The sequence below is a fragment of the Heloderma suspectum genome, chromosome 6 (genome assembly GCF_057233095.1).
Source record: "Heloderma suspectum isolate Gila_16-S chromosome 6, 16-S_ref, whole genome shotgun sequence".
Classification (NCBI taxonomy): Eukaryota; Metazoa; Chordata; class Lepidosauria; order Squamata; family Helodermatidae; genus Heloderma; species Heloderma suspectum.
In genome coordinates, this window is record NC_139463.1 from 112,738,826 (window position 1) to 112,755,880 (window position 17,055).

The window sequence follows — 17,055 nt, forward strand, 5'->3', positions numbered from 1 at the left end:
TTCTCAGTAGGGATGGCCGAATAAGTGACGTTCAAGTTCACCAAGGCTCTCTGAAGCTTGCTGCTTGTCTCTCCTCAATTTATCTTGCTTGCTTTTGCTGTTTGTTTGTGTGATAGGGAACCCTGCCAAAAAGCTATCAAAAATGGAAGTTTTTGGGGGGGAAATCAGTATTTGTGTACACTTCCCTATAGACTAAATCGTAGGTGAATTAAAAATTTGTGCAAAACTCCAATATGTGCACAGGCTCAAGAATTCTCTGCAGACATGATATCCTGCTCACACTCATGTTCAGGGCTGAGAACAAGGCACGCTCACATGTTTTGCAAGCAGAAACAAAATGCTCATACGACCTTAGCAGAACAAGTATGGCCAGGGAACAGAGACAGCAAAATTAACATCTCAGCACATCCCAGGCTAACTATCCCCAATCACCTCCTGTCCCTGACTCATACTTATGTGAACTACTTACCGGGAGGACACATTAGGAGGTCCTTCCAGGCTATTGACAGGTCAGTTTGAAGTACCCTCCTTCAGAGCTGCCTAGCCTTGCAGAGAAATACATTGGGTAGTAAAATAAAACTTTCCCTTTGAGTCTGTCTGTCTGTCTGTCTGTCTAACTAAGAGTGAAGACAATACAAAGCAGGCTTTGAGCCCATGTGTGCCTCAACCCATCCCACCGCAAGCTTCTTTGGTGAGTTATTCTTAGGATCCTGATAAGTTTATTTAGCTAATTTTCTATGTTCATTTTATCTTTGAAAAGCAACTATTACTGAACATCCTTATTCTCAGTTCTTTAATAAATACACTCAATTGGAACATGGAATTGATTTAATTATTTGCCTAGCCTGGAGCTGGCCTTGCCCATGAGCTGGACTGCTTGACAAGCACACTAACTGGAGCCTTAATGAGTTCAAAGTAGGGCTGTGTGCAGAACCCCCACTTTGTCTCAGATGCCGCTTTGGAACTTCTGAAGCAGCCCCCTTCACCTCGGACCAATTTAGATCCCATCCACTTCACTTTGGATTTGGATCCCAAGCAAGATTTGGATAGTCAAATCATTCTGATATGATGCTTTCCCATTGCCCTGCATTGGAAAATAGAAATGGCCATAACTTCTTTGGTTTTCTAGGTGAACATAAGAAAGTTGAAGACCTGCCAGCCCCCATGGAGGGGATTTCACCTGCCAAGTTTCAGACAGTTTGGCCCAGTAGTTTTTGTGCTAGGTGGAGTGGGGGTTTTGAGCAAAAAGTCTCAAAGCAAAGAGCGATACCTTTTCACTGTTTCCACAGCAGTGCATGAAATCTGGGCATCTAGCCCCCCCCTAGGACAGGACTGAACTTGCCAAATTTCAGGCAGTTTGGCCCAGTAGTTTTTGTGCTAGTCTCAGATAAAACATGCTGTTCTCAGAAACTCAAACCAAAGGGCATATTTTATTTTATTTTGTTATTTAATTTATTTATTTTAGGAAAAAGATATCAAAAACAGGAATGGTAGGAATTGAGGCATTCTCAACAGGAATTGAGAAGGGTGGGGTGGGGGTGGAGGAGAGTGAAGAACAACTAAAGTTAAGTTAATCTGGACAGGAAATAAGGGAAAACTAATGGTTGAGAATTGAGAAGGGGGGAGCTAAAGAACAAGGCAAGAGAAGGAAAACCACAGTACTTTTTAAAGCTTTTTTTTTAAAAAATAAACAATCGAGAAAGGAATGAAAGGTAAATCCTATTAGAAAAGGGTGGTGGGGGGCAAAGAACCAGGCAAAGAAAGGGAGAAACTCAGACTAAGTACTTCAATGTTGTTGTTGTTGTTGTTGTTGTTGTTTTTAAATAAAGGATCTACAAAAGAAAGAAAGGAAATAGTTGAATTGGGAAGGAAGAAGAAAGACAAAGCTGCAATACAAACACACACACACACCACAGATCTAGTCAGCTCTCTATAACAACAACCACCTCCAACTCTAACCAGCACTCTTGCATGCCCAATGAAATGAAAGCAGGCTGATCTCTTCAATATATCCACTATCCCCCTCCCTCCTCCAGCACTGTCACTGATCGAAGTCTGCTGGGTTGAGTTCAGCCCTAATTTGGCAACCAGAGTTGCTATTCACCAAGAATCAGCATTTCTCCCTCCCTTCTCCCCTCTTCTCCCCTTCCCCCTGCCATTCTCCTCCTTGCCCCTCCCTGATCTTTCACAAGTTGATTTATTGAGACACAGGCTGTCTGGGAATGGCTTCAGTAGCTCCAAGCTACTTGGCAACGAGCTGCTTGCCCCCGGAGTGCCTTGGTGCTGTTCTGATCCATTTCAGATCATGCCAAAGCACCATTTTGAAGCAGACCAATTCACTTTGTTATTTGGGATTCGGACTGAAGTGGTGCACAGCCCTAGTTTAAACAAAGCTCTGGTTAAAAGGCCATATACAAAAGCCATAGCCCTGCACTCCTACATATCCAGTTTATGAGTTATAAAATGTTAATATCCCATAAAATATATAAAAATGTGTGGTGGCAGTGAGATCTGAGGAATATAGAGAAAAGGGTCATTGCAGCCTGTCCTACACTGGAGGATTGTCAGTGTAGGCATAACAGTTTGCCACAATTCCTTACACCAAACATATTATCACTCATATTCCAGATGGGGGCTGAAACCGGGATAGACTTCTTTGTGTAAGATTCCCTAACATATTCATTGTAGAAGTGAGATATGAACCAGGGACTACCTGATTCACAGCTTTATTCCTTAGCCTTCAGTCTTATACCCACTTACTTGAACTCAGTGGCACTTCTAATTACAGATATACAGGACTCCAGTGTTAGTTACTGTGCTACACCAGTTCTCTCTCTCTCTCTCTCTTTTTCTGTGTGATTGTGTATGCCCCCTTAGATAAGGTGAGCCATGAAAAAAAAAAGTTCCTCCATTATAAGCCTCAAAATTATACTGCCTATAAAAAATAACAACTCTTGAACTGATAGTTGAAACTGGACTTCTGTGTTCTACCTTATGAGGTCTACAACTGTTCAAAATCTCAAACTGATCCAATAGGAATTGCCAAAGGGACAGCATGTTAATATTGCTGAAAATTTACTTGATTGTCCTTTTTACTCCTAGCTGTGGCTCAGCATATCTTATACTTCTTTCAAATCTTGGTGAAAACTATTGATGTACCTTATTCAGGCTCGTTGAGGAGGTGTGCCTTTCATTGGTTTGGTGAAGTTCTGAGCAGTGGTTCAAACATTATTAAGGTTTTTTCTGTGCCATAAATCCAACAGCAGCAACTGCTGGTTAAGTCATGTCAGGCACCTCAGTTTAATTCTGAAGCTAGAATGGTGCCAGCACTAGGGATGTTAGAGAATTTTGCCACGGATCCCAGGGATGCCGAATTCCAGTGAATTCGGCCCCCCAGAATCCGTGGTGGAATGGAGCAACCCGTCCCACCACCCAGCGAAAGCCTCATGAAACGGAGCCTACCTGGCTGCAGCTCCGGCAGTGGCGGCAGCGGCTCCAGTGGTGGCGGCAGCTCCGGCGGCTCCAGCTGCTGCCGGGCTGTGGCTGCAAATGGCGGCTGCTACGCCGGCCACCATTTGTGTCCCCGCTTTTGCTGTGATAGGCTATGTAAGTATCTATATAGCCTATCATGGCTTGGAGCAGGGACGCAAATGGCATAGAAGCCGCCATTTTCGTCCCCGCTTTTGCCGTGATAGGCTACATAAATATTTACGTAGCCTATCACAGCAAAAGCGGGGACACAAATGGCGGCCGCTAAGGCATTTGCGTCCGCAGACCTGCTGAGCGGATGCACCCGGCCATTGGCTCCGCAGAGTCGGCCAGCGTAGGATTTTGGGGGGAGGTACGGAGCACCTTCCCCCCCCACGAATGTCACCCTTTGAAAAGGTAAGTGACTTTCATACATCCCTAGCCAGTACTGCAGTGTTTTCAAAGGAATTCTATTACAGAGGGCGTCTATCTGTAATGCCTATTCAGTTATGAAATGTGGCCCTACAAAATGAGACTATACAGGCTGGGATCATACCATAGGAGTAGGAAGACTTATCCTTTGACACACACAAACCCTACAGGGGTCCCAATCTGGATCAAGCCTGCCATGTCTCCTACTTACATTGTCAAACAACAACAACAACAACAACAACAACGTTCACTTGTAGTAGAAACTGCAAGTATAGGGCAAAGGGTTAAGATACCCAGTCACCACTACGAAACACCCTAGGGACCTAATCTATATGAGGTCCCATGAGCTTATGTTTTATGAGAGAAATAACTATAACATTAAAGCAACATGCAGTTTGAACCCCCGATAATTTGGGTGGGGTAGGGATGGACTGCACAGCTGGAGGCAGCATAAGGAAGATGGCCTCACACCACCTTTTTACAATCGCAAATGTCGCACAAGGATTCAAATCCTTACTATTACTTTCTGGGTGGTGAGAAGAGGACTGCTTATCACTGTTTAACCCAGCTACTAATGTAAGCAACAAACTGCCCAGGGTCAACTCACAAGAGGATTCCTCTAGCAATACAGTAAGGCTCAGATGCTTCATAATACAGAACCAGAATAACGTGGGGCATTTTTTATGGTCCCAGCTCTCTATCCTTCCATTTGGATTTTGGCCTGAGAGATGAAGGATAACTGTGTATATAGGGAGGGTAAGTTGTAAGCAAGCACAATTTATGACACAACATCATCAGTGATCACAGGGCATGTCATTTAAGGCATCAGCCTTTAACTTTCAATATTCTGGCTTTGTGGAGTTTGAAGCAAGCTTTAACTCTGGTCTTAAACTGGCAGATTTTTGATCTCTGAATATATATCTATTCACCATTTCCTTTTTCAGACTTGGATGACTGTTTTCAATGTCCAGAAGACCACTATCAAAACAAGCACCAGGATATTTGCATACCAAAAAATATAATTTTCCTGTCATATGAGGAGCCTTTGGGGATCGCTTTGGCCAGTTTTGCAATTTCATTTTCTTTCATCACAGCTTTAGCCCTTTGGATCTTCATTAAGCATCGGGACACTCCCATAGTCAAAGCCAACAACCGGAATCTTACCTTCACTCTCCTCATCTCCCTCTTGCTCTCCTTCCTGTGCACTTTGCTGTTCACTGGTCGACCTGAGAAGATAACATGTCTTTTTCAACAAACTGCATTTGGCATCATCTTCTCTGTGGCTGTTTCTTGCATTTTGGCCAAAACCACCATTGTGGTTCTGGCCTTCATGGCCATCAAGCCTGGGTCCAGAATGAGAAAATGGGTGGGGAAACCGTTGGCTAACTCCATTGTACTTTCCTGCTCATTTATTCAATCCATTATATGTGCATTGTGGTTGTCAACCTCTCCCCCTTTCCCAGATTTTGATATGCTCTCAATGGCTGAAGAAATTATACTAGAATGTAATGAAGGTTCAGCTGCCATGCTGTACTGTGTCCTGGGCTTTATGGGCTTCTTGGCCATTGTGAGCTTCTCTATGGCTTTCCTTGCTAGGAAGTTGCCTGATACTTTCAATGAAGCCAAGTTCATCACCTTCAGCATGCTGGTCTTCTTCAGTGTGTGGCTGTCCTTTGTTCCAACCTACCTTAGTACCAAGGGGAAATACATGGTGGCTGTGGAGGTCTTCTCCATCTTAGCCTCAAGTTTTGGGTTACTGGGCTGCATCTTTTTCACCAAATGCTACATCATTTTGATGAGGCCAGAACTGAACACTCGGGGCCAGTTCATAACAAGAAAGAACTGAAATTTATTATTTCATATTCCTTCCGTTCAGCAGAGGTTAACTGGTGATTGTTGTTCCTGATGTAATATATATGCCAGTCAGGACTGACTACATGCATTCATTTCACTGGGACTTAATCAAGATGGATCAGGGAAGCATGTTCTGCTTTGATGGAGGTCCCTGTCAGGAGTGCTCCTGAGCGCAAGGAGTGGGAGAGTAGGGATGTACGAAAGGCACTTACCTGGTCCCGCAGCTTGCTTCGTGGTGGGGGGGAGGTGCTTTGGTTCTCCCCCCGAAGTTCAGGCCAGGGGGGGAGGCACCACGCCCTGGAAAAAAACCCAAAAAACATACCTGTGATAGGCTACATAACAATTTACGTAGCCTATCACGCTAGATTTCCAAAGTCAGCCATGATAGGCTACGTAAATCGTTACGTAGCCTATCACGGGTGACTTTGAAAAAAAAAAAAGCGCATACGCAAATGGCATAGGGATGGGTGAAAGTCCCTTACCTGTCCTCGAAGCTTGCTTCGCGGTGGGGGGGAGGCACTTTGGTTCTCCCCCTGAAGTTCAGGCGAGGGGGGGAGGCACCCCACCTCGCCCAGCCAAAATTCAGGCTGGGGGGGAGGCGCCCCATCCCTTGCCGATGAAATTCAGGCCGGATAGAAGCGCCCCATCTACCTGGCCATGAAAAAAAAAGTAAACAAAAAACCAAAAACCCCACACACCCGTGATAGGCTACGTAACGATTTACGTAGCCTATCACGGCTGACTTTGGAAATCTAGCCGTGATAGGCTACGTAAATCGTTACATAGCCTATCACGTTTTTTTTTTACTTTATTTTGTAATGGCGGCAGCGGCAGCCGGTCAGAAGACCGGCCGCCCCCCCCGCCCCCACGAACCACCGCCGAACCGCCGCCGGGACCCGCCGCCAAGAGGGACATTCGCACGAGGTAAGTCCCATCCCGGGAGGGTGCGGGGGGTGGCGGAGATTTTCACCGCCAATTTCGGGGGGCTGAATGCATTGGCATTCGGCCTCCCCAAGATTCGTGGAGAAATTCTCCACCATCCCTAGTGGGAGTGTAGTTCAGATTCTGAAGAAGAACCACCAGACATGGGGGGGGAGGAGTTTGAAGTCACTGACATCCTGGACTCGCACCTTTCCCAGGGGTGCCCACAATACTTGAAAGACTGGAAGGGGTATAGACCAGACAAATGTTCCTGGGAAGTGGCCGAACATTTGCATGCACCTTTGGTGCTATGCCATTTCCACTGGCAGTACTCCCACAAGCCCAGGGCCCCAGGGGCGAGCAGGTGGGGGGTGCTCATGGCAGCGGGGATGATGTCAGGAGTGCTCCTGAGATTAGGGAGTGGGAGAGTAGTTCAGATTCTGAAGAAGAACCACCAGACATGGGGGAGGAGGTTTCCCAGGCTAGTTCAGACATGGCGAGGCAGGCTCCTCCGGTTTCAAAGGTCCAGCTGGAGGGGAAGGTCCCTCTTCACACACACACCCCGAGAGACAGTGAACAGGGAGAGGCGGTGTTTGGCAAGTCTGAATTAATAGATGCAAGTTGCAGATGAAGAGCCAAGAGGGAGAACGCTGGGCAGAACTTAGGAGGTCTACCTGATTGGCCCTGCATGAACAGCAGTGCTTAGAAGTCTCGTGAGAGAGAGAGAGAGAGAGAGAGAGAGAGAGAGAGCTCCCCCCGACCCCTTAAGTTAGGCTAGTGAGCCCACCTTCCTTTCAAATGGTGGGCAACTTTTGTAGCTACCTTTTAAACCCCCTGAAAGCTTTTCCTTGCAGACTGAGAGACACTGAGAATTTGCATCTGTATGACCCTTTGTGGTAATGGATTAAAAGCTGTAGACTGAAGTCTATTCTCTGTGTTTGATTCGGCATTTGAAGATCAGTGGGAGCAAAGGGAATCTTGTCTGTCCTGGTATTCGAGTATTTGGAAACAATGGACTTGGCTTAGGTGCATACCCATACGAACATGGAGAACTTTCATGCATTTATCCTCATGCCTTCTAAGCAGCTTCATTTCTCCTCATTCCTTCTAAGTGTATTTGTCAAATTCATTAGATTTTTGTTTTTGTTGGAGAGCTCCAGTAATGTGTTTAAAAGTAGCTGTGATATGTGGATAAGTATTCAATAAACAAATTCCTACAGCTTACTAAAAAACAAAAACAAACCCCCTTAAGGCAATATAGTTTTCAACCAAGGACCAATTGGTAATTGTGAGTTATGGCTCACAAGCCTTAAAAACACATCCTCCCTAAGAAGGCAGAAAGTGCCATTGAAATCCTCATTTTCTAAAAGCAGATAAACCACGTGAACAGATCAAGAATATGATATTCAGAGGAGACTGTGGGGTTGTGGAAAACTGATGCCAAACAACTGATGGTGATCAGTGATGGTAACTGTATCCCCACACCCCTCTTCACTGGACCCATCACCTATTCAACTGTCCAGTCACTCCATCACTGTTCTATTCTAATTCTGGGGGAAAAAAGGGGATGCTCTAGTACAGCTTCCCAAATTTGGTGTCATCCAAGGGCCATGCTAGCTGGCAATGATGGGAGTTGCAGTCCAAAACCTCCAGAAGACACCCGATTGGGGATGGCTGCTCTGAAAAAGAGAGAAAAGTTCAAACAGACTTCTGTTGCCTGATTTCCAAATGTCAATCCTCCTATCCCCCTCCCTGTAGAAAAGTGGACTACTAGCCCCTCCACAATAATATGGAGAGGAGAAAATGAGAGAGGTATAGACCTCCCCCATGCAAATTCCACTAAGAATGTAAAATCTGATCATCATGTAATTGTACCTCCCACATTTTATCCCTAAACTTTTTGCCTTAAGTTGAGGATAAGGAGGAATTGTTTGTCCATTCTGGATGACAAAAGTGGATCTCTTTCCTTCCTTCCTTCCTTCCTTCCTTCCTTCCTTCCTTCCTTTCTTTCTCTTTCTGTGTCCCACACACTAAACAGGTAGTCAACAAGTATTCATGCTCTTGTGCTGCCATTTAAACTTGCCACCTATTCCCCAAAGTCAGCTCTTCGATAATCAGCTCCTGCCCATCTCTGGGAACTTCCATTCAGTTTCCATGCAAGCATTAATGCATCAATTCCTCATTTGAGGTCAAAATGCCCAACTCTCCTCCTTCTCCACAACCACCAGGAAATTATCCTACATGAGCCTAGGGATGGCAGAGAATTTCTCCCTGAAACTTCAGGGGGCTGAGCGCCAACGTGTTCGGCCCCCCGAACAAGTTTCGGGGAGAAATCCTCCAAACCCCCCCGCACCCCGCACCCCCCCCGGGACGGGACTTACCTTCGCCGAATGTCCCTCCCGGCGGCAGGTCTGGGTGGCGGTTCGGCGGGTGTTCGAGTGGGGCGGGAGCGGCAGCCAGTCTTTCGACCAGCTGCCGCTGCTGCCATTGCAATAAAAGAAAAAAAAAAAACAACGCCCCCTGATAGGCTACGTGACGATTAACGTAGCCTATCACGGCTAGATTTGCAAAGTCAGCCGTGATAGGCTACGTCAATCGTCACGTAGCCTATCACGGGTGACTTTAAAAAAAATAAATAAAAGCGCGTACGGATAATGGCGGCCCCCATAGGGAGCCGCCATTCCCATTCCTTATTTGGTCGCTGTAGTCTACATAAAGATTTACGTAGACTACGGCGAAAATAAGGGCAACGCTATTTGCATTGCCCTTATTTTCGCCGTAGTCTAAGGTAAAGAATTACGTAGACTACAGCGACCAAATAAGGAACGTGAATGGCGGCTCCCTATGGGGGCCGCCATTAGCGTACGCGCTTTTTTTTTTTAAAAGTCACCCGTGATAGGCTACGTGACGATTGATGTAGCCTATCACGGCTGACTTTGCAGATCTAGCCGTGATAGGCTACGTTAATCGTCACGTAGCCTATCAGGGGGTGCTTTTTTTTTTTTTTTTAAACTTCCGCGTTCGCGGCTGGGCAAGGCGGGAAGCCTCCTCCCCGGCCTGAATTTCAGCCGGGGCGAGGCGGGAAGCCTCCCCCCCCGGCCTGAACTTCACGGGGGGAGCAGCAAAGCACCTCCCCCCCACCGCGAACATCCTTCGAGGACAGGTAAGGGACTTTCGTCCACCCCTACATGAGCCCGAAGCAGGAGAGAGAAATTAGTATCTCCCCACCCTCACCCCACCCATATCTAGGGGAGATCTATATTGGGGCTCTATATTTTTCCTTTTATACTTTATTCTGCTTCTTACTGTCTAATTGAGCAGGGCTTTTCTTCTGTTCCTATGACCAACAAACAGACACCAAAAAACAAAAGTTAGGGAGCATACCTACTTTGAGTTGTGGGAAAGGGAAGTACTTCATTAAACAGTTAATGCCTTTTCAGATCTGCAGTTCTAAAACTTAATTAAAAAGTGCCCCTTTGTTCAACCCATCTATCACATCTCATGCCTCCAAGGATGTCAGATGGGAAATCCATTTGAAAGGAAAAACGGCTAGGGATGGGCAAAGAAGCAATTTGCACAATCACTAAGATTCTCCAAACACCACCTTGAAGCTCATCTCGTCTCATTTCCCATGCTTGAGTGTAACTCTGTTTTCATTTGATTCAAATGGGAAATGTGCACATTTCAAATGCAGAAAATGAACACTTAAAAAATACCTCAGGGTGGGGTAGGAGGTGGGGAGCTTGGATGCTGACAAGTATGGCGGTGTAGAGAAGGAGCTCCTCAGCCTGGAAGAAAAACTAACAAAACACAAAATGGCTCAACAGATAATATAAACACTCTCCCCTCTGCCTAAGAACGATGTAAGAAAGAAGGAGGAAGTCTAGCGAAGAAGGGAAGTGTAAAGCAAAAGATATAACATTGTACTTCTTCCAGAAAGAACAGAGAACTCTGAAGCCCCACAAGGAACAATTTATAGCCTCTGAAATGGCACCTGGAATGACTCAACAATTTCAACAGGGGCAAGAGCAGGGAGAGAAATGCACCTCCCGGCTGGAACAAGACAGAGGATTAAAAGAAATTAAAGAACAACTTAAATCACTCAAATTAGAGCTAAAGGAATATCGGACTGCAATACTCGATGATAGACTGGGGGACCTAGGGATAAAGGTTGACAAAGTGGAAAATATAGCCAAGGCAACGGAAGAGAAAGTAGAAGTGCAAGAGGCTTTAAAATGTTCAGTTTTAAAATCCATTTGAGGAAACTAACTCAAAGCTGGCCGATCTTCAGAACCATATGCACAGATCTAACCTGAGACCACGTGGTCTGCCTGAATTAGAGCAGGAAACGAACATAAGAGGTATGGTGGTGGCATGGCTACCCTCTTTGCTCCCTGATTTTCCAGTTTCTGTGGATGATTCAGAAAGAGCCCATAGGACAGTGGGACTGAGGAGAAGAGACACTGAAAATCTTTGGGATATTATAATATGTTTTAACTGATAAAATAAAAAAAGAGGAGCTATTGAATAAACTGAGAAATCTGCATGACATCACATACAGGGGGAGTTATGATATGGCTGATCTGGCAGCTGAAACACTTCAGAAATGATGACAACTTCACCCATTCACTGTAAAACTGCAGGAGACAGGGATCAAGTATCACTGGGGGTTCCCTTTTCATTTAATGGTCCCTTTAAAAGGCAAAACATATACAGCAACAATAATAAAAAAAGAGGCTGAACTTTTACAAGCTATTCAAGTGGAGATGCCGGAGGGTCTTATATTGGAACAGGCTGAGGATGATCTAGGCATAGCACAATGGAAAACATATCACAGGAGAAAACGATAGACAGTTGAATTTAGCAATTAGGTGAGGTCTCAGAGCATTTCTACACCAGCCTAAAATCCTGCATTTAAAACAGGGCTTTCTGCTTCCATTTTAAATGCTGCTGGATCACAACTGACTCCCTTTGCACGTGCTTCCTCCCCCCACCCCCACCCCCACCCCCACCCCCACCCCCACCCCCACCCTCACCTCTGCCCCCGCCTGAGTCTTCCATTAACTTTCATTGATCTCGCTCCTCTTCTTGCTGCTTTAACTCTTTTGATGGTGGGAACTGAAGTGGAACACAACAGGGTAATTTCATTGCTCATTATCTGCAATCTATTTAAACACAGAACAAATGGCATTTAGTGCAGGAGATGGCTGGGATGATCACTGTGTCATGTAAAGAGCCCACAAACTTCTGTGAAGGAGTAATCTCAATTGCAGGATAAAAGCTCTGTGTGAAGGAGCCCTCAGAGATCTTCTTAACAGAAGGAAACTTTGACTGGCAGAAGACCTCCAAATATAACACTCCATGGATGTGGAGTAGTAGTGTAAAACTTTGTATCCTGTATCTGAATACAAATTGGTATGCAAATAACTAAAGTGGTAGTGGGGAGAGGGTAAACCATAAAGGGAAGTAGGTTAATGTTACAATGAACCTGTTAAATGGGAAAGAATGAGAGGCTGAGGAGGTGATCTCTACATGGCTGCCTTATGAATTAAATAGGGCAGCAGTCTGTCTAGGTTCAAATTCTTAGTTATATCTTGAAGGTGTTTAAAAAATTCAATTAAAAGGGTTTTAGAAATAGGTAATAGAATGGGAGAATGTTAAGTGGAAACACCCACTTAGGGACCGTGATAGTTTAGTGGTTAAGACGCTGAACTGCAGACTGGAAGGTCAGCAGGTCAGCAGTTCGAGACCTGAGTGCTGTGTGATGGAGTGAGCTCCCATCTTCAGTCCCAGCTTCTGCCAACCTAGCAGTTCGAAAGCAAGAAATTGCAAGTAGATAAATAGGTACCGCCCCGGCGGGAAAGGTAACAGCGTTCCGTGCACCTTGGTGTTCAGTCATGCCGGCCACATGACCACGGAAGCGTCTTCGGACAGCGCTGGCTCTTTGGCTTAGAAACGGGGATAAGCACCACACGCTAGAGTCGGACACGACTGGTTGGGGACATCTTTACCTTTATAATAGAATGGGAGAATGTTAAGTGGAAACATCACCGTTTTGTTGCAACATTCTATACTAGATAGAATGTCAAGCCAACAGGTGCATTGGGGGAGGGAATATATAGGAGGAAAAGGAGCTGGGAATTGTAATAAAATCATTAGGAAAGCAGGGGGAGCCATATGGGGAAATGATATCTCAACTTTACTCTTAAACTATGGATGAATTAAGATGTGTGGCATTGAACCTGTAATTAAATCTGTAATTAAAAGGTTCAGATTGTGTAAACCTTTTAAGGAATTACAACATGAGTGCTCTTTTTACAAGAAACACACGAAACAAGTATACGAGACAATATATTTAAAAATAAGGTCTGGAAATATATATATTTTTTGTAAACCTAGGAGGAAGTAATTCCAGAGGAGTGGCAATATTAATTCATAAGAAGATAGATTTCACACCACAGATAATATCTAAAGATGCTGAAGGAAGAAATATATTTACTGAAAGAATTTTGGAGCGAGATAAGAAATTAGTTTTGGGTTCTTTTTACAGCCCAAATATAAAGCAGTTAGGTTTTTTGATTTTTTTTTAATGCACTTTCTCTAAAGCAGACAGAACTTTGGGTGGTGATACAAACTGGAATTTACAGGGTGCTTCCCCAATAAAAGGCAAATGCAGAAACAAAAATAAAAAAATTTCAGCAAGGAAAACAAAGTATAACCCGTACAGACAAGTTTTTAGATATTATAGATAAATAAAAGTTATATGAAGTTTGGGCTGAATTTCATAGGAATGATAATAGCCATTCCTTTTTCAGTAGGCCGCATGGGTTATTTTCCATTCAGTTTCCCATTCATTTAAAAACTTTTTCACCCAGCCTTCAAAAACAATGCAAAACATTGCAGGGTATTTGATATGATATTGCAGATTCATTTCTCTTGCCTGATTTCTCGCCTTGGTAAGTTGCCTTCTTTTGTCAGCAATTTCTTTAGTGTAATCCAGAAATAACATAACTTTGTTTTGTGTTGGCTAGGGATGTACGAAACTCACATACCTTTGCTCCATCCCTCCCCCCGGAATCCTTGATGGGGGGGGGAGGCAATCTGGTCCTCCCCCCCAGAATCCTGCCCAGCCGGCTCCGCTCTGCAGCAGCTCTGCAAGCAGCTGGCCAGGGCTGTTCACAGCCAGAGTTCTGGCCGTGGACGGGCTGCTGCAGACGCAAATGGGGCTGCCATAGTGGCTGCCATTTGCGTCCAGCCAGGCTGCCGTGATAGGCTACGTAAGTATTTACCTAGCCTATCACGGCAGGAAAAAAAAAAGGCGTATGCAAATGGCAGTGGCTACGGCGGCCGCCATTTGCGTTCCCTATTTTTCGCCATTTTATCCTACGTAAATATTTACGTCGGCTATTATGATAAAAAAGAGGGAACACAAATAGCATAGTGGGCGCCATTTGCATTCCTTTTCCCCTCCGCCGTTTTATCCTACGAAAATATTTATGTAAGTTATTACGGTGAAAAAAAAAGGAACACAAACAGCGCCCACTATGCTATTTGCATTCCCTCTTTTTCGCCGTAGTAGCTTACGTAAATATTTACGTAGGCTAAAACAGCGGGAAAAAAGGGAACGCAAATGGCGGCCGTTGTAGCCACCACCATTTGCATACGCTGTGGTTTTTGTTTGTTTGTTTGTTTGTTTTTTCCTTGCTGTGATAGGCTACGTAAATGTTTACATAGCCTATCACGGCAAACAGCAGACACAAATGGCGGCCGCAGCAGCCAGTTAAAAGACCAGCCGCCGGCGGAGCTGGAGCCGCCGCCAGAGCTGCCGCTGCCGGAACATCCATCCCAGGTAAGCTTTGTCCCAGGGGGAATCCACAGGGGGGCAGGGCGTGGGAGGCCGTTCCGCCATGGGTTTCAGGGGGCTGAATGCCAGTGTATTCGGCCTCACTGACATCCGTGGTGGAATTCTCTGCCATCCCTAGTGTTGCCCCCCCAAAAGTTCTCCCACTTCCCTTGCCAAGCACAAAATATGATTTTTTGTAGAAACTCTTGCAAATTGAACTATAACACTATAGGCAGTCCCTTTGATTCCACAAACTGGACCTGGAACATGGTATGCATGCTCAATACCGAGTAAATCAGATGGCAGAGTGAGTAGCTCATGCAGAAATTTATCTAAGAATTTAGACAGACTTATATCAGCAGGCAGATCTTTGATACCAAGGATATGCAGATTCGCTCTACGAGTATGTGCCTCCAGTTGGGAAATTCTCACAGACAGGATATTATGGGAGGCATACATAGCCTCTCTTGCGCAGACACCTGGTCTTGGAGAGCATTAATTTTCAATTTCATCTTTTGCAAAGAGCTATTAATTAAATCCACAGCACCTTGAAGGTTAGTAATAGAATCTTGGATTGTACCCAGCCTCTTAGCCTGTTCTGCTAATTGGGAAGACAAAGTTTGTGAATTTCCAGTTCAGAGCCATGTCGCCCTGGCAGCGTTCTGTGGAGGCTCCACAGGATGCTATCTCAAACAGCTTTTAAAAGGTTGAAAAACCTTTTCATCTTCCCCTGAAATTAAAAGGGGAAGCAATAGCAGCATCTGGATGAAATCTTAAAGCTTATTTTAAGAAGAGCAGCTTATTTTGCGAAGCAGCAGAAACGTTGAACTCCAAGGTACTCTACCAGAGCTTAGACATTGCTCAAAGTTGTTTTGAAACTCCTATCTAATTAGGACTTCTGGTCGGGAGCAATGTCACTCTGGTAGCTTCCCACGGTGCTCCATGGGAGCTTTCTCAAACAGCTTTTTAAAAGGTTGAAAAACCTTTTCATCTCCTCCCTGGAATTGAAAGGGGGGGCAAGGCATCAGCTCTGGGCAACATCTTGGAGAAAGGCAACTCCCATGTGATAGTGTGGGGGGGCTGGATTCCAGGATTATCTCCCCAGAGCTTTACCAATGCAAAACTGTACTGAGACTCCTATTTTATAGGAGAAAACAGGGGTGAGGTGTTCCATATAATATATGCTTTAAGAAGTATCTTAAATATATAATATATGCTTTAAGAAATATCTTATATCAGGGCCATCCACAGCTGGACTTCCGGCCAATGCCAGGCTGCGGCCGCAAATGGCAGCTGCTACGCCAGCCTCCATTTGTGTGGCTGCCAAACCGTGATAGGCTACGTAGATACTTACATAGCCTATCACGGCAAAGAGCAGGGGCACAAATGGCATAGAGGCCACCATTTGTGTCCCTGCCTTTTGCTGTGATAGACTACGTATGTATCTACATAACCTATCACGGCAATAGGCAGGGACACAAATGGCGGCCGCTATGTCATTTGCGTCCCTGCCTTTTGCCGTGATAGGCTACGTAGGTACTTACATAGCCTATCACGGCTTTGCAGGGACACAAGTGGCGGCCGGCGTAGTGGCCACCATTTGTGGCCACAGCCTGGCAGTGGCTGGAAAACTACACAGAGCCGCCGCTGCCAGGTAGGCTCTGTCCTGGGGGGATTCCTCAGGGTGGCGATTGCCCCATTCCGCCATGGACTTTGGGGGGCCAGATTCTAAAGAATCCAGCCTTACTGGAGTCCTTGGCAGAATTCTCCAACATCCCTAGACTCCACAAAGAATTTTATCCTGCATCTGGCTAGAGAGGCTCAAAGCCTTTCCTGGAAACAAGATAAAGTTATGTTGTTTCCAGACTGCATCAAAGAGGTGGTGAATAAAAGAAGGCAATTGATCAAAGCAGAGAACTTGGCTAAACAGATGAATTTACAATACTACTTAAAATATCCTGCTACTCTTTGTATTGTGTCTGAAGATCAGATGAAGAAGTTTCAAAATCATGAAATGGAGGAGGCTTGGCTGAACGTAAAAAAGCATGAGAATTTTGTTACAACCCCATCAACTGGAATCTTTAAACAAGGTTTGTTAATTGTTTCTATTTAGCCTATATGATCCAGGCTAACTCAGAAGATAAATGATTATATATATATGCTTACTTCCTTTCATTTCCTATTTTTTCTTGTTTTTTCTTGCTTTTATCTTAAAATAGAGAATATATCTAGTATGAAATATATTACTGAATGTTGAAGGTTTATATTAAGTTTTATTATTATATAATATTATGTATGTATGTATGTATGTTACTAATAATACTAGGCTTTTGGGAATAAATTTTAGACCCCTTTCTTTGATATAAGATTGATGATATGATATAGAAATGTAAGGTTGTTTATTAAATTGTAAGATTTAATAAACTGCCCCCTGAAATCCGTGGCAGAACGAAGCCCCCATCCCCCAACCCACAAAAGGTGCGCAGAGCTAAGCCCCCAACCCATGAAAGGCGTGCAAAATGGAACACTTACCTGCT

General features: G+C 44.8%; 1 protein-coding gene across 1 annotated transcript in view; it reads left to right on the forward strand.

The window, feature by feature from the left end:
* LOC146342564 (vomeronasal type-2 receptor 26-like) overlaps positions 1-5,746 on the forward strand; it is a 29,369-nt gene extending 23,623 nt beyond the window's left edge. The window contains exon 6 of the mRNA XM_084808598.1: positions 4,845-5,746. Coding sequence (XP_084664724.1) covers positions 4,845-5,746 — 902 coding nt within the window. The remainder of the gene's footprint in view (positions 1-4,844) is intronic.
* Positions 5,747-17,055: the final 11,309 nt, after the last annotated feature.